The following is a 23,190-nucleotide window of genomic DNA, read 5'->3' as shown; positions in this document are numbered from 1 at the left end:
ATTTTAAAATCTGTTTAATATACGTAATTGGTTTACTTTATTATTGTTTTCTCTCTGCTAGATTATGTATTGCATTGAACCGCTGCTGCTAAGTTAACAAATTTCATGTCACATGCCGGTGATAATAAACTTGATTCTGAAATGATGTACTGTGCAGTATGAGAAGCCTTCGATTTAAAACTATTTTATTTTCGCTTCTACTTCAGGGCCAGTAACTCCCTTCCCCCGGCTGTTCGAAAACGCACCGATAAAAGGCTATAGATCGCGAATAAAAGTAAATGCTGGAAAGCCGGAGGCCCAGACTGCAGCGAGGTCTGAGAGGAGGCCGCCATCAGCTCCGAGCCCATTGGCCGTCAGCGTTCGGCCTATCACCTGTCCCGTTGTCTGATGACGCGCTCCTGGGTTAGAGTTCAAAGGTTAGCCGCCGAGGGGACCAGTCTGCAGATCGGTGAGTAGGGTCAAAGTTGCCTTTCATTTAATTCTGTTATCCTGAGCTGGTGAAACAATCAACGTCAGATTATGTGACCAAAGTAAAATATATATATATATCTCTGTTTTGTATAACTAGGGCCGCGCCTGCTCCGCGTTGGCGTGGCCACAGGTTTGCTGGCCATTGGAATAGAAACAGAAAACGTTCCAGTCCTGATGAAGGGTCTCGGCCCGAAACGTCGACTGTTTATTTAGTTCCACAGATGCTACCTGGCCTGCTGAGTTCCTCGAGCATTTTGTGTGTTTTCCAACAGAAAACGTTCAACTGATTACGAATCCCCAGTGGAAAGAGAGTTAATCGGAAATGGAGAAGAGTTTTAGTGTTAGGCAGTAGACAAGGCAGGGGAGGAATGGTAGAACATCTGGTGAGGCCAGGTGACTCAGTGTGTCAACCAGGCAGCGTTTTAGATTTTGTTTGTGTAATATCTTGCTAAAAGGAAAGCTGTGAGATATGCCCAGCAGGTAAGATAATGCTTTAAAAAAAGGGACTGGATTGATGGAAAGTAGAAATGACTAGTAAGTTGAAAGCACAAGAGATTCTGCAGATGCTGGAAATCCAGAGTAACACATACAAATGCTGGAGGAATTCAGCAGGTCAGAGTGTACCTATGGAAGGGAGTAAAGAGTTGATAGTTTGGGCTGTGACCCTTCATCAGGTCTGGAAAGAAAGGGGAAGAAGTCAGAATGAGAAGGTGGGGGAGGTGTAAGCTGAATGGTGATAGTGACGCCAGATGAGTGGGAAAGATAAAAGCCTGGAAAAGAAGGAATCTGAGAGAGGGAGGAGGAGAATGATGATGATAGGGAAAGGGTAAATGACAAGAAATTAGAGAAATTGATTTTCATGCCATTAGATTGGAGGTTACCCAGACAGAATGTGAGGTATGGCTCCTCCAATCTAAGAGTGGTCACATTGTGACGGTAGAGGAGGCCATCAGAATGGGAATGGAATTTGGAATTAAATGATTGGCCACTGGGAAATCCTGCCTTTGTTGGATGTTGTGAAGGTACTCAACAAAACAGTCTTCAATCTACAATGGGTCTCAGCAATGTAGAGACACATCAGGAGCACCAGATACAGCAGATGATCCCAACAGATGCGCCAGTGAAGTGTTGCCTCACCTAGAAGAACTAATGGGGCTCTGACTGGAGGTGAGGGAGTAGGTGAATGGCATGAGTAGCACTTCTTTCGCTTGCACAGATCAGTGCCAGGAGAGGGATTAGTGGGCAGGGATGAATGGACAAGGGCTCATGGAGGAAGTAAACCTGTGGAAAGCAGGGGGGGAGAGTAAAGATGTGTTTTGTGGTAGGATTGCATTGAAGAAGGCAGAGATTGTGGAGAGTGATGTGCTGGATGCGGAGGCTCATGGGATGTTAAATGAGGACAAGTGGATCTCTATCGCTGTTAAGGCAGTGGAAGATGTGGTGTCTGGGAAATGGAGGAGATGTGGGAGAGGACAACATCAGTGGTGGGAAAAGGAAAACTCCATTCTTTGAAGTAGAAGGACAGCTCTGATATTTCTGGAAAAGTAAATCTCATCCTGGAAACAGATCCAGCGGAGATGAAGGAACTGAGAGAAGGGAGTGGCTTTTTTACAGGAGAAGGTTGGGATGAGGTATAGTCTGGATAGTTGTGGGAGTTGGCAGGTTTATAAAAGATATTGGTAGACAGTTTGTCCACAGAGGTGGGTCCAGAGAGATGGAGAAAGGGGAGAGATGTGGCTTATAAATTGGTTTGTTATTGTCATATACAAGAAACAGTGAAAAACATTAATTTGAAAGACATCCAATCAGATTGTTTCATCATATTGAAGTGCATTGAGGTTGTACAAGGGAAAAGCAATAACAATGAAGAATGAAGTGTTAAAGTGCATTTCAGGCATTTGCAAGTGCAAAACCATTACAAGGTAGATTGTGAGGTCAAGAGTCTGATTACAGCCGAATAGAAGCTGTCCTTGAGCCTGTTCTGACATGCTTTCAGGGTTTTGTATCTTCCACCTGATGGGGAGGGGTGCAGGGGTAAAGGTTCTGACACAGAAAGAAAGAGGAAATTATTTAAAGTTGGGTAGTTCATTGTTGAGTCCTAAAGACTATATTGTGTTCAGATTGAAGATGAACTGACATTACATTAACATTAAATTTTGTGTAACACTGACAGTCTACAGACAAAAAAGACCAAATGGTGTGGGGAATTAATGAGGCAGGCAGCTGGATGCATACTGAATGTGAGTGCTCTGCAAAGCCTTCACCCAGTCTTTGTTTCATTTCATCAAGGTCGATGAAGCCACATTATGAGCACTAAATGTGGTTCACTAGATTGGAAGTGCAAATGGCTACTTCATCAGGAAAGACTCTTGAGCTTCTGAATAGTTTGAAGCAAAGAGGTGAAAGGGTAGGTGTTGTATCTTCTGTGGTTGTGAGTGGAAGTCAATAAAATCAAGTGGTGACAGAAGAGTGGAGATCGTTGTTTTCTCCTTAAGTGAACTCCAGGGATGCAGGTGACTTACATCCACTCTGTATTCATAGGCTGTAAGGTATCCAGGCGCAGATCCATGGTCTCTTGAGACCGACAGATGCCACCACCATAAGGTATCTAGTGAGACTAAAATGAGACCCTCATACTTTGCCATATGTAGAGTACGATGTTTTGATAGGACACACGCAGAAGCAGATGAACAAGTTGGTAGTTTCTGAGGTGGCTGACCCAGCACGAGATGAGGAACTGCTGTGTGCTTGTTCTTGCAGAAATGTGGCTCTGCACAACATTCCGTGCACGATTAATCTTCAGGCCATGCCACTCAGGGACTTGTGCTACTATCACTTTATTTATTTATTTATTTATTTAAATTTTTAAAATTAGTTTTTCAAAACATTTTACAAAATTAAAAACCCCAAATCCCAATGAGGAGCATTAATACAGTGCAAGATTAAGCATACAATAACAATATGCTACAAAGGAAGAGAATTTAACAAAAAAGCACCTAAATTAAAGACAAGTGAGTTTAGTGTCCTCCCCAAGCCCCACAACACAAGAAAAAAACAGCAACAACTCCAGTCCAACCACCACACAGTATAAAGAGTATAAGTCCGGGCAGTCAAACTCCCAGACTGTGAATACACTTAGCAACAGAGGATAATAATGCCTACTACCAGAAAAAAAAGGGAAAAAGGGAGCTGAAAGCAAGGGACCGAAAAGAAGAGAAAAAAAAAAGAAAAAAAAAACCCTAGTCAAGAGGAAGGTTATGAAAGTACTCGATAAAAGGTCCCCAGACCTTATGGAACTTTAGATCTGAATTAAGAACTGAATAATGAATTTTTTCGAGGTCCAAGCAGGCCATAATGTCGTTAAGCCATTGCGCATGAGTGGGCGGGGCAACATCTCTCCATCTAAGGAGGATCAAGCGCCTCACCAGGAGAGAGGCAAAGGATAGTATTCGGCATTTGGTCGGACCCAGACATAAATCTGTCTTGCCCCAAAAACCGAACAGAGCAATTAAGGGGTTAGGTTCTAGGTGCTGATTCAGAATACCCGATAATGTAGTGAAGACATCTTTCCAGAATTTCTCCAAGCTAGGACAGAACCAGTACATATGGATGAGAGAGGCCACGCCCCTCTTGCATTTATCACAGAGCGGACTAATGCCAGGGTAGAATCGAGATAGTTTAGATTTAGACATATGGGCTCTATGAACAATCTTAAACTGTAAGAGGCAATGGCGAGCACAAAGGGAGGTTGAGTTAACCGATTTGAGAACTGAGTCCCAGCTCTCCTCGGATAAGGAGATATTTAAATCCTGCTCCCAGGCCATTTTAATTTTATCCACAGGGGCCCGTCGTAAGGCTGCTAGTTTATCTAGGATAATTGAAATTAAACCTTTACCTAGTGGATTAATGGAAAGAAATAGGTCCATAGCATTTTTCACAGGCATTTCAGGAAAGTTAGGAATTAAAGGAGCAGTAAAGTGTCGGATTTGGAGATATCTGAAAAAGTGAGCGTTAGGCAGGTTGAACTTAACGGAGAGCTGCTGAAAAGAAGCGAAGCGATTATCAATGAAGAGATCTTCAAAATGTCTAATGCCCTTCCTGTACCAAACATGGAATGCTGAATCGTACGTAGTAGGTAAAAAAAGGTGATTATGTGCGACAGGGCTAGAAACGGAAAACCCCTGGAAACCATAGCATTTCCTGAACTGAGCCCATATACGCAAAGTGTGTCTAACCAGAGGATTAGCTATTGATCTGGGCAGACTGCTAGGGAGTGCAGAGCCAAGAAGTGCAGATATAGATAATTCTTTAGTGGAGCTCAACTCCATTGCCACCCAGTTAGGGCACTCGGGTTGGCCGTGGAAGAAAGACCAGAAGGCAGCACAACGTATATTAGCTGCCCAGTAATATAAGCGAAAGTTAGGTAAAGCCATGCCACCCTCTTTTTTAGATTTTTGGAGGTGGATTTTATTAATTCTAGAGCGCTTATTCTGCCACAGATATGACAAAATAATAGAGTCTAAGGAATCAAAGAAAGATTTAGGAATAAAAATTGGGATAGATTGAAATAAGTATAAAAATTTGGGGAGAACGTACATTTTAACAACATTAATACGACCTACCAAGGAACATAGATAGAGGTGACCATTGTACCAGACTCTGTTTTATAGCATATGAAAAATTGACAAAGTTTTCACGAAAGAGATCTTTAAACTTTCTTGTGACTGTAATTCCAAGATAAGTAAATTGATTATGGACTACTTTAAAAGGGAGATCACGAAATATTAGTTCTTGTGCTTCTTTATTAATTGGGAAAAGTTCACTCTTATGTAAGTTGAGTTTATAGCCAGAGATCTGGCTAAACTGGTCAAGAAGTGAAAACATTAGAGGTAAGGATGTAGACGGATTTGAGAGAAAGAGTAATAAGTCATCAGCATAGAGAGAAACTTTATGCTCAACACCCCCTCTCCAAATTACTATTACTTTTTGTGGCTGTATTTGCTATTGTAACTATATATGCAGAGTGAGACTGTGTGCACTACTGACACTGGAGGAATGATGTTTCGTTTAGCTGTATGCATGTATATGGTTGAATGACTGTTAAACCGGAACTTGATTGTACCTGTCAATATAGTTGCTGAACTTCTCTATGCTCCCACAGCCTAGGTTTTTGTAAAATGCTTCTCATTACCTCACCCAGTGATGAACTTATGAAGTATTGTTATTGTAATATAGGAAATATAGCTGCTAATCTATTCATATCAAGCTTTCTTGAACACTGTTGTACAAAGACCAATATATTTTTTGTCATATTAAAAGAGAAAGAATTATTGGTCAAGTTATTAGGCTAACTTCAAAATAGTGCCATTGGTTCTTACGTCTCTACCTAAAAGAACAGCGAGGTCATGTGTAAGACAACTGGCTAGATTGTTTGCACTTGTGTTTGCCTCTCATGGGATGATCAGTTGCACTTGCCGTTTGTGGCCACAAGGCCCTCAACACCCTAGCTGTCTCATCACCTGAGAGTTGTATGGACTCTGAGTGATGGAATTTGCTCACAGGCCTCAATGTTGACTTCAGGCACCATGTGTTGAGGGAAAACTCTTTTGAGACTTTCTAAATATTTCTGTTGATCACAACTCTTTGGAACTAATTGAAAAAATATATAAATCATTAAACATATTAATAGAAATGAATTTAAATCACAATTTATGTAGAAGATAGAACAGGTGAACCACAGCGATATTTTGTAGGCAATGTACAATATTTCTAGACATGCCTCTTTTGATTTACTCTCCATGAAATCTGAAGCATATAGTTTCCCTTTAAGCAATATACTTTTAAATCAACTTAATGATGTACAGATTTCACAGTCTTATGAAGGACTCAGCAGACTTAACTCTCAAGCAAACAGCTACATTTCCTTAAAGTGGATGAAGGTTCACCACCATGGCTGGAAGCAAGGCAGGAGGGGGACGCTTCAAGCCAGGATGAAACACAGAGAGGAGACCCGCACTACCCAGCATTTTGTTAGCAAATGTGCAGTCACTGGAAAGCAAAATTGAGGATCTGAGGGCAAAATTGCAGTATCAGAGGGAAATGAGAGATTGTTCTGTTCTATGTTCGAATGAGACATAGCTTACTTCCAGCATACCAGATACAGCATTCACATCTGAAGGCTTCTCTATTCACAGAATGAACCAAACAGATGATTTAGAAAAGGCAAATGGTGGAGGTGTTTGTTTCAAGATAAACTGTCAGTGGTGCTCCGATGTGGCGAGCTTGTGTTCCCCAGTTTTGAACAACTAACAGTCAAATACTGTCTGTTCTATTTACTAAGGGAGTTCTCCTCCGTAATACTGGCTGCAGTTTACATACCACCAGTGGCTGACTTTAATGAAGCGCTTGAAATACTGTATGATGCTGTCTTCAAACAAGAAACAGTCCATCGCGATGTATTTCAAATCATAGTCAGGGACTTCAATCAGGCTTGTTTAAAGAAAACCCTTCCCAACTACCATCAGCATATAACTTGTAGCACCAGAGTTATACTAAGATAAGGAATACCTACCATTCCATGCCCAGAAATCTAATGGCTTGGCTGTCTTTCTCCTACCTGCATGCAGGCAGAGACTAAAGAGCAAAGCTCTAGAGATCAGGACAGCAAGTGGTGGTCACTGGAGACAGAGGAGTGGCTACAGAATTGCTTCGAGTCAGTGGACTGGGCTGTGCCCAAGGACTTGTCTGTGGATCTGAATGAATCCACACAGATTTTATTAAAATAGTGTAGATAAGTGTGTCCCCACAAAATCATTCAGATTCTGATGAGCTCAATGCTTTCTGTGCTCGCTTTGGCTGTTAAAAACTGGAGGAACCATCACAAACTCCCACAGCCTGTGATTTCAGTCTCTGAGGCTGAAGTGTGAGCAATCTTCTGGAGGTGAACCCATGAAAAGCATCTGGCCCAGACCAGTACTTGGTCAAATACTAAAGACCTGTGCTGATCAACCAGCTGTAGTGTTCATTGAGATCTTTAAATTCTCACTTTGGCAGTCTGAGGTACCCACCTGCTTCAAGCAGGCTTCAGTTATACCGGTGCCTAAAAAGAACATAGTAACCTGCCTTAATAGTTCTCATCCAGTAGTGCTTAGACCCACACTGATGAAGTGTTTTTAGAGATTGGTGATGAAACATATCAATTCCTGCCTGAGAAGCGACTTGGATCTGCTCTAGTTTTCCTGCAGCAGCAACAGATCCACAACAGATGCCATCTCATTGGGTCTTCACTCAATCCTGGAACATCTGGACAGCAAAGATGCATACGTCAGAATGCTTTTTATTAACTACAACTCAGCATTCAATACTATCATCCCCTCTAAGCTAATTAGTAAGCTCCAATATCTTGTCTTTAATACCTCCTTGTGCAATTGGATCTGTGATTTCCTCACTTACAGATCCCAGTCAGTTCGAATTGGCAACAATATCTCCTCCATGATCTCCAACAGCAGAGGTGCACCACAAGATAATGTGCTTAAAGGCTGGTTTATACTTGTGCGTCACTTCGATGCCATAGGTAACGCGTCCCCTACGCCATACTTATGCCGTACCCTATGCTATAGGGTGACGTGCGCCTCTCCAGAAAAATTACTCGTGTGTCTTGGCGACGCAGACCGCAGCATCTGTGATTGGTCCGCTTGGCAGCATCGTATTTCCTTCTACGCATTTCCGGTTGCTTCTTCTCCGCCATGTCTGTAGGCTGTGCGTACACCGACAAGAAATAGATGAACCAAATCACCAAATCTACCTGCCGACGTGCGAAAATGTTTGAAATGTATTTCCTCATCCATGTCTCTCACGAAGAAACTCAACACAACACATAGAAACCCCACCGCCAACTAGCGTTTTGGCGCACACCAATGCATGCTCGCTAACAGCCTAGAGCGACACAAAGTGAAAATCAGGGTTACAGCGTAGGTGGTGGTGTAGCCCATACGCACAAGTATAAATCAGCCTTAACCCCCTGCTCTACTTACTTTAAACGTATGTTTGTGTGACTAAGCAGAGCTCCGATGCCATATTCAAGTTTGCTGATGAAACCATTGTCATAGGTCGAATTAAAGATAGTGATGAATCAGCACATTGGAGAGAGTTTGAAAATCTGGATGAGCAGTGTCACAACAACCACTAATTCAATGTCAGCAAGATCGACGAACCAAGGAGGAGGAAGCAAGAGGTCGATGAGCCAGTCCTCATCAGGTGGAGAGGGTCATCAACTTTCAATTCCTCAGTGTTATCAGCTCTGAGGACCTGTCCTTGGCCCAGCATGTAAATGCAGTTACGAAGAGAGCGTAGCAGTGCCAGTACTTCCTTAGAAGTTGCGAAGATTTGGCATGACATCTAAAACTTTGACAAACTTCTATAGATGTATGGTGGAGGGTATATTGACTGGCTGGATCACAGCCTTGGTATGGAAACACCAATACCTTTGAACAGACAATCCTACAGGAAATAGTGGATGTGGCCCAGTCAGTCATGGGTAATGCCCTCCCCACCACTGAGCACACCTACTCAAAGCACTGTGTGGCAGAAAAGCGGCATCCATCATCAGGGACTCACACATCCGAGGACATTCTCTCTTCTGGTAGCCGCCATCAGGAGGAAGGTACAGGAGCCTTAGGACTCACACCATCAGATTCAGGAACAGTTATTACCCCTCAACCATCACACCAAACAAAGCAGTAGGCCAAATCTACTATGTCCTTTGTTATGATCAGGTTTCAAGCAGTAAGGTGAAGGATGATCTGATCACAGACATAGTACCTTGGTTCCAGAGCTTTTCCAATAAGAAAAGCATGAGCAGGTAGAAGGACTGCAAGGCACGGGTCAGCAGGATAGTTACGTGATGATTGGTTTTGAAGAAATAATTAATGTAGAGATACATGAGGAAAAAGCTTCCTGGCATCATTGCACAGTTTGTGGAATGGAGCTTAAAATGTATAAAATGAAGCATTATAAGCATGCAAAATCAGCAAATGCTGAACACACTGTGCAGACCATAGAATATTAGTTGAAAAGGAAACAATTTATGTTTCATGTCGAAAATCCTTCATCAGAACCTGTTGAGTCTTTGAACTGAAATGTTAACTCTGTTTCTCTTTTCACAGTTACTGCCAACTATCTGGGTGTTTTCAACATTTTCTGCTATCATATTTTCATCATTTATAGGTAAGAATTGATGCATAAGTAATAGCACTTCATGGTACCAGCTATTCTTTTTAAAAGTGCTAATATATTGAGTGACCTACAGACATATTTCTAACAGTAATAAATGAGTGTGTTGCTAGGAACTGGTTGTGTTTTAGGCCTGACCTTTAAGCTAAAAATTCAAAAAATGTATGTGACTAATACTATAACCTCATTGATGCAAATAGAGTTCTTCCCCCAGTCTTAGCAAAATTTGGCATTTTGTCTTTGGTCCATTACTTAGAGTTTTTGCTAATCCTGTCTTTCTCCTCCTCTCTCTCTCTATCCCACTCTCTCTTAGAAACATAGAAACATAGAAAATAGGTGCAGGTGTAGGCCATTCAGCCCTTCGAGCCTGCACCACCATTCAGTATGATCATGGCTGATCATCCAACTCAGAACCCTGTACCTGCTTTCTCTCCATACCCCCTGATCCCTTTAGCCACAAGGGCCATATCTAACTTCCTCTTAAATATAGCCAATGAACCGGCCTCAACTGTTTCCTGTGGCAGAGAATTCCACAGATTCACCACTCTCTGTGTGAAGAAGTTTTTCCTCATCTCGGTCCTAAAAGGCTTCCCCTTTATCCTTAAACTGTGACCCCTCGTTCTGGACCTCCCCAACATCGGAAACAATCTTCCTGCATCTAGCCTGTCCAATCCCTTTAGAATTTTATACGTTTCAATAAGATTCCCCCCTCAATCTTCTAAATTCCAGTGAGTATAAGCCTAGTCGATCCAGTCTTTCTTCATATGAAAGTCCTGCCATCCCAGGAATCAATCTGGTGAACCTTCTCTGTACTCCCTCTATGGCAAGAATGTCTTTCCTCAGATTAGGGGACCAAAACTGCACACAATATTCTAGGTGCGGTCTCACCAAGGCCTTGTACAACTGCAGTAGAACCTCCCTGCTCCTGTACTCGAATCCTTTTGCTATGAATGCCAACATACCATTTGCCTCTTTCACCGCCTGCTGTACCTGCATGCCCACCTTCAATGACTGGTGTACAATGACACCCAGGTCCCGTTGCATCTCCCCTTTTCAGCCACCATTCAGATAATAATCTGTTTCCCTGTTCTTGCAACCAAAGTGGATAACCTCACATTTATCCACATTAAATTGCATCTGCCATGAATTTGCCCACTCACCTAACCTATCCAAGTCACCCCGCATCCTCTTAGCATCCTCCTCACAGCTAACACTGCCGCCCAGCTTCGTGTCATCCGCAAACTTGGAGATGCTGCATTTAATTCCCTCGTCTAAATCATTAATATATATTGTAAATAACTGGGGTCCCAGCACTGAGCCTTGCGGTACCCACTCGTCACTGCCTGCCATTCTGAAAAGGTCCCGTTTACTCCCACTCTCTGCTTCCTGTCTGCCGACCAATTCTCTATCCACATCAATACCATACCCCCAATACCATGTGCTTTAAGTTTGCACACTAATCTCCTATGTGGGACCTTGTCAAAAGCCTTTTGAAAATCTAAATATATCATCCACTGGCTCTCCCCCATCCACTCTACTAGTTACATCTTCAAAAAATTCTATAAGATTCGTCAGACATGATTTTCCTTTCACAAATCCATGCTGACTTTGTCCAATGATTTCACCTCTTTCCAAATGTGCTGTTATCACATCTTTGATAACCGACTCTAGCATTTTCCCCACCACCAATGTCAGACTAACCGGTCTATAATTCCCCGGTTTCTCTCTCCCTCCTTTTTTAAAAAGTGGGGTTACATTAGCCACCCTCCAATCCTCAGGAACTAATCCAGAATCTAAGGAGTTTTAAAAAATTATCACTAATGCATCCACTATTTCTTGGGCTATTTCCTTAAGCACTCTGGGATGCAGACCATCTGGCCCTGGGGAATTATTTGCCTTTAATCCCTTCAATTTACCTAACACCACTTCCCTACTAAGATGTATTTCCCTCAGTTCCTCCATCTCACTAAACCCTCGGTCCCTTACTATTTCCGAAAGATTATTTATGTCCTCCTTAGTGAAGACAGAACCAAAGTAGTTATTCAATTGGTCTGCCATGTCTTTGCTCCCTATGATCAATTCACCTGTTTCTGACTGTAAAGGACCTACATTTGTCTTGACCAATCTTTTTCTTTTCACATATCTATAAAAGCTTTTACAGTCAGTTTTTATGTTCCTTGCCAGCTTTCTCTCATAATCTTTTTTCCCTTTCCTAATTAAGCCCTTTGTCCTCCTCTGCTGGTCTCTGAATTTCTCCCAGTCCTCAGGTGTGCTGCTTTTTTTTGCTAATTTATATGTTTCTTCTTTGGACTTGATACTATCCCTAATTTCCCTTGTCAGTCACGGGTGCACTACCTTCCCTGGTTTATTCTTTTGCCAAACTGGGATGAACAATTGTTGTAGTTCATCCATGCGATCTTTAAATGCTTGCCATTGCATATCCACCATCAACCCTTTAAGTATCATTTGCCAGTCTATCTTAGCTAATTCACGTCTCATACCTTCAAAGTTACCCTTCTTTAAGTTCAGAACCTTTGTTTCTGAATTAACTATGTCACTCTCCATCTTAATGAAGAATTCCACCATATTATGGTCACTCTTACCCAGGGGGCCTCGCACGACAAGATTGCTAACTAACCCTTCCTCATTGCTCAATACCCAATCTAGAATGGCCTGCTCTCTAGTTGGTTCCTCGACATGTTGGTTCAGAAAATCATTCCACATACATTCCAAGAAATCCTCTTCCTCAGCACCCTTACCAATTTGGTTCACCCAATCTATATGTAGATTGAAGTCACCCATTATAACTACTGTTACTTTATTGCACGCATTTCTAATTTCCTGTTTAATGCCATCCCCAACCTCACTACTACTGTTAGGTGGCCTGCACACAACTCCCACCAGCGTTTTCTGCCCCTTAGTGTTATGCAGCTCTACCCATATCAATTCCTCATCCTCCAGGCTAATGTCCTTCCTTTCTATTGCGTTAATCTCCTCTCTAACCAGCAATGCTACCCCACTTCCTTTTCTTTCCTGTCTCCCTCCTGAATATTGAATATCCCTGGATGTTGAGCTCCCATCCTTGGTCACCCTGGAGCCATGTCTCTGTGATCCCAACTATATCATATTCATTAATAACTATCTGCACATTCAATTCATCCACCTTGTTACGAATGCTCCTCGCATTGACACACAAAGCCTTCAGGCTTGTTTTTACAACACTCTTAGCCCTTATATAATTATGTTGAAAAGTGGCTCTTTTTGCTTTTTGCCCTGGATTTGCCTGCCTGCCACTTTTACTTTTCACCTTACTACTTTTTGCTTCTACCCTCATTTTACACCCCTCTGTCTCTCTGCACTTGTTCCCATCCCCCTGCCGCATTAGTTTAAAGCCTCCTGAACAGCAGTAGCAAACGCTCCCCCTGGGACATTGGTTCCAGTCCAGCCCAGGTGCAGATCGTCCTGTTTATACCGGTCCCACCTCCCCCAGAACTGGTTCCAATGCCCCAGAAATTTGAATCCCTCCCCCTTGCACCATTTTTCAAGCCACGTATTCATCTGAAATATCCTCCTATTTTTACTCTGACTAGCACGTGGCACTGGTAGTAATCCAGAGATTATTACCTTTGTGGTCCTACTTTTTAGTTTATTTCCTAACTCCCTAAATTCACCTTGTAGGACCTCATCCCGTTTTTTACCTATATCATTGGTACCTATGTACACCACGACCACTGGCTGTTCACCCTCCCATTCCAGAATGTCCTGTAGCCGCTCAGAGACATCCTAGACCCTTGCAGCAGGGAGGCAACATACCATCCTGGAGTCTCGTTTGCGGTCGCAGAAACGCCTATCTATTCCCCTTACAATCGAATCCCCTATCACTATAGCTCTCCCACTCCTTTTCCTTCCCTCCTGTGCCTCTTCTTCCCACTCCTCACCTGTCTCTCTTCCTGGGCTGTCTCCCCCCTCTCTCTGTCTACCTCTCTTCTACACTTAGATTCTTTTACTCTCTCTGTCTCCCACCCACCCAGCTCCATCCTTCCCTGATTGATCTCCTTTCAGATACTATGATTTTTTTGAATACTTACAACTTCATTTTAATAATTTTTAAAGAATCTCTCTACAATAAACTAGAGAAATGTAAGGAATCACTAATAATGATTTAAACTTGCAAATATTAAGTGTTGTGATGAGTGCAATTCTGTTTGACTGATAATTGACTAAGTGTGAGAAAAGCAAGTTGTATATGGGATAAAATTATTTTCCCTCCCCCACACATTCTTTATGACTGGCTAAAAAGTTCAGTTCTACTGACACTGAGTTCTCCAGTCTTGTGTATTACCATATAGTGTGTATTGCTTTTCTATTTGTGGAGGCATCATAATTAAGGTTTTTCCTTTCATTATCTGACACCTAGTAACTAGACAAGTAACAGATTCCCTTCACTCCATAGCTGAAGTACACTGAAAGCAATCCTTATTAGTGCACCATCTGCAGTTCTGTTTGAGGTCGGCACATTCAGCACTGTTTGAGATCAAAGGGATATCTGTTTAGTTATAAACCCCTCTACCAACTGTCCCCCTCAAGAATTTTTAAAACATTTTTCTACAGGCTGATGTAGCATCCTAATTATAAGTCAACTGTATCTATGGAAAAGAATTGGCACTTTACCAACGGGTGTTTCTGTTAATAGTGCATGTATTATCTGTGTGTTGTGAATATCCTTTGATTTGTTCCAGGATAATTTGTCTTCAGCATGAAAGAGAGTGCTGATGATGATGATGAAGTACAATTGTCAGCCCACGCTTTGGCTGCCCTGCAGGAGTTCTATCTGGATCAGCAGAAGAGGCAGTGTGCAGAGGGCAATAACTATCATGTCGGATCTGTAGAGGAGAACTGGGTAAAACACTGGCGATTATTTTGTGCCCTACCTTTTCCTGAAACATAGTCCCTATTTAAACATTCAGTGCAGAAGACTAAGTAGTCTCTAATTTGAGGACTTCATTAAAAGTTTAATAATGGATTGTAGAGAATTTGATTCACCTTGACCTAAGTTTCTTTTCAAACTAAAAGAAACTAAATTGCTATACTTCTAAGTTATCTATGAATACAGCTTGATGCTTTTTATCTTTCAAACTTTGATTATATCTGTAAAAAGATATAAACTATGTGTGCACCACATTATACAGGATTACCGCACAATGTGGTTGGATTGTGAATTTAATCTTTCCTGTAATTTCTGTAACAATAAGTATTGTTTTATTCAGAGTAAATGATTAATTTTATTTTAACTAAAATTGAATCGTGGATTGGAAACTGATTTTTTTTTCATACTTTCTTAAACCCTAAAAGCTTGTTTTTTCCAGTCCTCTTAGTCTAGTTGCCTGATATATGTGTAAATACTCAAAAAAATATTTTATCTAAACTCATCAGTGCAGTAGTAGTAGTCCACTGAAACCGACTGTCTCTAGCTGTTGCACTTTATTTTACATTTTATTAATGTTTTACCTTGTACTACATTAATCTGTAAGAACAATATGCAAGACAAGTTTTTCACTGTTCCTTGGTATGTGATGGTAATATAAAACAACATCAATTTCAATCCAGTGCAAATGGTGGAATGGAAATCTGCTTCATATTTTTGGCAATGGAATCAGTTCAGGCAATCGCTGTCTGCAAAATGTGAATTATGGCTTCACTAGTGGTTCCTTAACCAGGCTCACTGTTGAGGGAAAGCTTATGATACTAAATCATTTCATAATCTTAAGAGAGAGAGCCATACTATTTATTCCCATTAATCTTGACCCAGAATATGTCTGTTGACTCCAGGCAATCAAGGAATGCATTTTAAAGATTTTTTTGTGAAGGACCTGCCCAATTTCAGGAACTTAATTTTAGAGAGGATGAAAAGTTGTGATAGATTTACCAATATAAGTGAAGAGACTAAACAAGGTGGGATTGTTCTGCCTCAAGCTAAGTCATTTACTGGAAAGGTTACAGAAGTTCTAAAAAGTTTTGAGATGATTGCTGGAGTAAGTAGGCAAGAACTTTTAGTATAGGTGAATGAGTAGAATTAATACTATTAAATGTAGTACCGGTAGTTGCACAGTTTTAAGTTAGTTGATTTAAAAAAAAGAACGGGAATCAGATGGTGAGAAATGTTTCCCCCCAGTGTGTTATCGTGACTTGGGAGGCATTGTCTGAAAGGGTGGTGGAAACACGTTCAAAATGGAATGGATATTTGTTGACAAATGAAGAGAATTGTTGGGAATGAGTAGAAGAGTGGAGATGAATAACAGTCTATTAGTGATGGAGAGAGGGAGACAAATTGTATCTACTTTGTGTCATATAAGAGGCCTCCTCTTTTATTGTAACTCTTTGGATGACTAATGATGTTTTAATGTTATAAATCTATTCACGCTCTGCTCCTCAAAATATTGTTGTATATTCTTTGAACATTTGATCATAAATCCAAAGTCTTTGATCATTCTTTGGACATAAGTGTGAGGTGTTGCATCTTAGGAAGACAAATAAGAGTAGCATTTTAGAAGCGAATGAAGTGGGACACCAGGCTGTTTTGTAAAACAGAGGGACACAAGAACACAAGTACATGTTACCCTGAAAGTGGTGTTGCAGTAGACATCAGAATCACCAACGTGTGTCGTGAAATTTGTTAAGTTAGCAGCAGCAGATCAATGTAGGATATAGAAGAAGAAGAAAACAAACAAACAAATCAATCAATTACAGTATATGTATATTGAATAGATTAAAAATCACGTAAAAACAGAAATAATATATATTAACAATTGAGCTAGTGTCCCCGGGTTCAATGTCCATTTAGGAATGGGATGGCAGAGGGGAAGAAGCTGTTCCTGAGTCGCTGAGTGTGTGCCTTCAGGCTTCTGTACCTCCTACCTGATGGTAACAGTGAGAAAAGGGCATGCCCTGGGTGCTGGAGGTCCTTAATAATGGATGCTGCCTTTCTCAGATACCGTTCCTTGAAAGTGTCCTGGGTACTTTGTAGGCTAGTAACCAAGATGGAGTGGACTAAATTTACAACCCTCTGCAGCTTCTTTTGGTCCTGTGCAGTAGCCCCCACCCCCTCCCCATACCAGATAGTGATGCAGCCTGTCAGAATGCTCTCCACAGTATATCTATAGAATTTTTAAAGTGTATTTGTTGACATACCAAATCTCTTCAAACTCCTTATGTAGTCACTGTCTTGCCTTCTTTATAGCTGCGTTGATTTGTTAGGACCAGGTGACCAGGTTAGGTCCTCTGAGATCTTGACACCCAGGAACTTGAAACTGCTCACTCTCTCCACTTCTGATCCCTCAACGAGGATTGGTACGTGTTCCTTCATCGTACCCTTTTGGAAGTCCACAATCAGTTCTTTCATCTTACTGACACTGAGTGCAAGATTGTTGCTGTGACACCATTCCACTAGTTTATATATCTCGCTCTTGTACACCCTCTAGGCTCCATCTGAGATTCTACCAATAGTGGTTATATCATCAGCAAATTTATAGATGGTCTTTTGAGCTATGCCTAGCCACATAGTCATGGGTATAGAGAAAGTAGAGCAGTGGGCTAAGCACATGCCCCTGAGGTGCACCAGTGTTGATTATCAGCGAGGAGGAGACATTATCACCAATCCACACAGACTGTGAAATTGAGAGGGAGGTACAGAGGCCCAGGTTCTGTAACTTCTCAATCAGGATTTTGGGAATAATGGTGTTAAATGTTGAACAGCATCCTGACGTAGGTGTTTATTGTCCAGGTAGTCTAAGGCCATGTGAAGAGCCATTGAAATTGCATCTGCCGTTGACCTATTGTGACGACAGATAAATTGCAATGGGTCCAGGTCCTTGCTAAGGCAGGAGTTCAGTCTCGTGATGACCAACTTCTCAAAGCATTTTATCACTTTAGATGTGAGTGCTACCAGGCGATGGTAGTGTTGAGGGCTTTTGGCATGTAAGCCTGAATTTTTCAGTGTATTGAGTTTAGAAGTTGGGGTGCTATGTTGCAGTTGAGCAAGATGTTGATGGGGCTGCATTTGGAATATTGTGTTCAATTTTTGTCACCTTGCTGCAGGAAAGATGCCATTAGCTGCAAAAGTGCAGAGGAAATTTATGACAATTTTGGCAGGACTTGAGTGACTGAACTATAGAAATTGGGAATTTATTCATTGGAGTGTAGAAGACCGAGAGATAATCTTATAGAGGTATATAGATAGGGTGTATATGCGCAATATTATTAGAGGGCCTAGGTTTAAGGTGAGAAGGGAGAGAGGGGCAACTTTTTCACCAAGAGGGTGGTCAGTATATGGAATAGGTTGCCAGAAGAAGTGGTTGAAGCAAGAACCTTAACATTTAAAAGTCACTTAGGCAGGTACATGGACAGGAAAGGTTTAGAGCTATATGGGACAAACACAAGCAACGTACACAAAATGCTGGAGGAACTGAGCAGGCCAGGCAGCATCTATGGAAAAGAATATAGTTGACGTTTTGGGCCGAGACCCTTCAGCAGGACGAGGTCGGGATTGAGCCTACATTGCTGGAACTGTGAGGCAGTAGTTCTGTTGAGCCACTGTGCTGCCAGTCACTGTGAGAAGACCAGCTGACAGAATGGACAGACAAGTGGCAGAAAACATTTTGTAGAGAAGCGTGAATGGTACATTTTGGTAAGAAGAGTTAGGAAAATCAATATAGTGTTAATGCCACAATTTCAAAGTGTGTGCAGTCAGACCTGAATATATTATATGCATAAAAGCTTAAAAGAGAAGTTGTGTTGAACATTGTATAAAACATTGGTTAGGCCACTACTGGAATTTGGGCATTTTATTTTTGACTGAATTTTGCCACTTTTAACCACTGACCTACACTTACATCTACATTTATTGTCTTAAATAGCAATTGAGCCAATTTTGGTACAGTGATGAAACTGCTGATCGACTAGCCCAGGAGGCAATTGAAGCTGCAGGAAGTGGCGGCAGGTAGGCATTCTCCTTCAGCGGTGTCGTGGGGTTAATGTTTCTCTGGTCAGCAAACACATCACTCCAGGCCAAGATGTATGAACTAGTAATGATCCACTCAGAATGCTAGAGGAGCTCAGCAAGCCTGCTGAGCCTTTCCAGCAGTTTGTGTGTGTTGCTTGGATTTCCAGCATCTTCAAATTTTCTCTTGTTAGTAATGTGCCACATTTGATTTTAAATACTCTGCCAGCATGACAGAAGTTTTACATTGGGCTATTCAAGAAATAGGAGCACTTTCAGCTAGTGAATCTCAGAAATGGATGTGCACCTTGGACTCCATTTTATATTGGGATGTACAGTGGTGCTGGAAACTTCATGAACCCTTTAGAATTTTCTCTTTTTCTGTATATGACCTAAAATGTGATCAGATCTTCATGTAAGTCCTAAAACTAGATAAAGAGAACCCAATTAAATAAATAACACAAAAAAATTCTAAAGGGTTCACAAACTTCCGAGCAACACTATCATCCTCAGTCCTACACTTATTTTTCTGGAAGAACCCAGATGAGCAGACCCCATGCATCCAAGAAGTGAATAGTCCACACAAAATAAAAAGTTCTGAAGGACCTCAGTGGATCAAGCAGCATGTATAAAGACAATTGGATGGTTTATGCTTTGGATTGAGACCCTGCAATGGTACACCAAGTGAATAGGCCTCACCTGGTGTATCCCAGAACACTCTGACAACATTTGATAGCTCATGATGTTCTAAGCAATTGAATTGTTTTTATATACCTGATAATTTGAGGCATTTAAAAATTATTTAAATAGATTTAAATAATAAAGAAACTTTTACTAAAAGACATTTAATTTAAAACACTTTAAAATGTACAAATTATTAAATAATCTAAAGTCTTGGGCACATAATTGTACTACCTTTCTCAGTGGAGACAGCAATATGTCATTGGAGGAATCCTGAAATATAGATTTTGCGCTGTTGCATTTTCTGAAATGAAGTTTAATTTGTCAGTCTCTCTGGTTATGTGAAGCATGACTACTTTTTCACATTGCTTTGTTTTCCATTCAGAATTGCTTGCATCAGTGTTCCAAGTGTCTATCAAAAACTGAAGCAGCTTTGGAATGAAGAATTCTCTGCTATATTGTTGGAATATGACAGGCGGTTTTCTATTTATGGAAAGGAATTTTATTTCTATGACTATAACAATCCTCTGAATCTATGTGAAGATCTGCATCCTCACAGTTGTGATTTGGTGATAGCTGATCCACCCTATCTCTCAGAAGAGTGTCTCAGCAAGATAGCACTCACAGTCAAATATCTAACCAAAGGAAAAATCCTTCTTTGCACTGGTACGTGGACTCCTTTTGGTTTTCTGAGTGCATGGAGAAGCATGTGGTGTTAGCAATGTTTGATCAAGATTGAATAGTAAAAGGTCAGAAACCTATTGATTTTTCTCCAGTGATTTCAATGATTTAATTAGTTATTAATATCCTTCCACACCTCACTGGTGCATCAGATGGCAATCTTGATGTTTCTTTAGCATTTATATGTTTTTTACGAGTTGCTAGCTCAATGCTCAACCCAGCACAGATGAAAAGCATACGAAGGATCCAGCCGGATTTGAACCCGGGACTACTTGCCTCGAGGTCTGGTGCGGGTGCCACTAGGCCTCTAGACCACCTGCCGGCTTAATTTTAATAATACTCTTGTAATTAATTTGGGTATTGCCATTCAACATGCCTTTTATTTCTTTATTTTCATTTATGGTAAACTGTTGCCAAATCTCATTAGCTATTTTGAGGGGTCCACATTGCTCCAACCTTTCATTCCTAATCTTCTTCTGAGGATGCCTTGTGTTAATATTGATATATCCCTTACGAGTTCCTTTTCAAATGTCTTTTAGTGGGTTTTACCAAATAGATTACTTAATGCTGGATCTTTCACATTTTGTTGGAAGGCAGACACCTAGACCTACCTATTACACAAAGGATTCAGGAGCTGGAAAGTGACATAGGACTAGATTCTTTGGTTAACCATTAGAGCTCAATTGTTTTCTTCTTGTGCCATAAATTTTGGCAATATTTCTGATCCCAGAAACATTTGTCTGCAACATAATTGTTAAGTCACCAGTTCTGTATTTTGTTAAGGCAGCTTTTTCCATCAAGATCACCATTAGGGTTTCATTCCATTGTGCCGTGTGGATGTGCTGTGTTGCTAAAGCAGACAGAATAAGGGTTGGCCTTATAAGGCACTGATAATCATCAACCATTCATTCAGGGCCCCCGACAGTCCTTCCAGGTGAGGCGACACTTCACCTGTGAGTCGGCTGGTGTGATATACTGCGTCCGGTGCTCCCGGTGTGGCCTTTTATATATTGGTGAGACCTGACGCAGACTGGGAGACCGTTTCACTGAACACCTACGCTTTGTCTGCCAGAGAAAGCAGGATCTCCCAGTGGCCACACATTTTAATTCCACATCCCATTCCCATTCTGATATGTCTATCCATGGCCTCCTCTACTGTCAAGATGAAACCACACTCAAGTTGGAGGAACAACACCTTATATACCGGCTAGGTAGCCTCCAACCTGATGGCATGAACATTGACTTCTCTAACTTCCATTAATGCCCCTCCTCCCCTTCTTAACCCATCCCTGATATATTTAGTTTCCCCCCCCCTTTTTTTTCTCTCTTTCTGCCCATCACTCTGCCTGTTCTCCATCTCCCTCTGGTGTGCCCCTCCCTCTTTCTTTCTCCCTAGGCCTCCCGTCCCATGATCCTTTCCCTTTTCCAGCTCGGTATCACTTTTACCAATCACCTTCCTGGCTCTCAGCTTCACCCCACCCCCTCCGGTCTTCTCCTATCATTTCACATTTTCCCCTCCCCTCCTACTTTCAAATCTCTTACTATCTTTCCTTTCAGTTAGTCCTGAAGAGGGGTCTCGGCCCGAAACGTCGACAGTGTTTCTCCCTATAAATGCTGCTTGGCCTGCTGCGTTCCACCAGCATTTTGTGTGTGTTGCTTGAATTTCCAGCATCTGCAGATTTCCTTGTGTTTGATCATCAACTATTGTAGTATTTGAAAGGTATTAAAATAATATAATTTTAATAAATATTGCAGGATAAGTAAATGGTATGCAAATAACATTTCCTGATTTGATCCACAATATCCCTAAACGTTTATCAATTTGGCAGGTATTAACTAGCATAGTGAAGAGAGTATTCCAATTTAACATCAGTGGCACTCAATGGGAAAAGGAGGGGAAAATAGCAGTCAGGACAAAATTGTTTTTAGATGTTATATGAGGTTTAGGTAGTTAAAGTTTACCAAAATTCTAATTGAAAAGTATCAGTAATATATCTCAATTCTTTTTCAGGTGCAGTAATGGAAGATCTGGCAGCAAAGTTACTTTCTGTGAAAATGTGTAAATTTCTCCCAAAGCACAATAACAATTTAGCAAATGAATTTTGCTGCTATACAAACTATGTGTCTGGATTAGATCTACCCTCTGTCTGTTGAATGGAAAGTTATGCATTATATAAATACAAAGTTCCTTGTGTGATCTGTTAAATCAGATATCTCATCCATGGGCTGCATGTAATAAATTTATTCCACAAAGGTATTTACATTTTTTTTTAATCATCAGTAGCAAAAAATGATCTTAAGAAGTAATTGGACTGTGATTATCCAATTTTTCACGTGTTGCATTTGAGAATTTGAGTTTTTGTAAAAGGAAATCCTCTCAAAAGAACAGAAAGTTCACTCTGGCTCACAGAGATTTCTTAATATCAATTGTGAAGATTGTAAAGGGAGCAGATTGGCAAGTTGATGTACAAATGTTGCTACTGTAAGAAGCATGTCAGAGAATGCAATTATTTATCTATTTTCCTTAATGAAAGAGAGATATATGCTACGTTAAAATTCAATATTAGACAAAATTATCTAAGAGCAGATTAGTTTGTTGCATTGTGGCCCTAAGATGAGAAGTGGGAGTAAGAATCGGCTTCTGATAACCCTTGCTTCTTACTTTTAATTACAGTATATAATTAATTAAGGATGTGATGAACATAATAAAGTTAATATGATAGGAACATAAAAGAACATCCCAGAGTGTAGTTCTGATGATAGAGGATTGGAAAGCTTTCAGAAACTTGCAGAAGGAAACTAAGAAGGTCATTAGGAAGGAAAAGTTGAATTATGCAAGGAAGCTGGCGACTAATATCAAAGAAGATACTAAAAGCTTTTTTAAGTATATAAAGGGTAAAAGAGAGTTGAGGGTGGTTATAGGACAAATAGAAAATGACACTGGAAGTATGTGCAGTGAAAATTATGACTGAGAAGGTGCTCAGGAAGCTTAATGGTCTGAGGATGGAATGCAACCTCGGGTTCTGAAGGAAGTAGCTGGAGAGATTGCGGAGGCATGAACGATGATATTTCAAGAATCGATAGATTCTGGCATTGTTCTGGATGAAGGAAAATTGCAAACGTTACTTTGC

At 40.9% G+C, this 23,190-nt stretch overlaps 1 protein-coding gene across 1 annotated transcript; it reads left to right on the top strand.

The window, feature by feature from the left end:
* Positions 1–373: 373 nt before the first annotated feature.
* Positions 374–22,316, top strand: eef1akmt1 (EEF1A lysine methyltransferase 1). The gene is made up of 6 exons (XM_073043697.1): positions 374–448; positions 9,636–9,696; positions 14,442–14,602; positions 18,615–18,697; positions 19,764–20,044; positions 22,071–22,316. The coding sequence occupies exons 3-6, from the start codon at positions 14,459–14,461 to the stop codon at positions 22,211–22,213; spliced, it is 651 nt and encodes a 216-aa protein (XP_072899798.1). The 5' UTR covers positions 374–448; positions 9,636–9,696; positions 14,442–14,458; the 3' UTR covers positions 22,214–22,316.
* Positions 22,317–23,190: the final 874 nt, after the last annotated feature.

Source organism: Hemitrygon akajei, chromosome 4 (assembly GCF_048418815.1).
Source record: "Hemitrygon akajei chromosome 4, sHemAka1.3, whole genome shotgun sequence".
NCBI classification, from domain to species: domain Eukaryota; kingdom Metazoa; phylum Chordata; class Chondrichthyes; order Myliobatiformes; family Dasyatidae; genus Hemitrygon; species Hemitrygon akajei.
The sequence above is the reverse complement of the archived record's forward strand: the minus strand, read 5'-3'. Positions and strand labels throughout refer to the sequence as shown.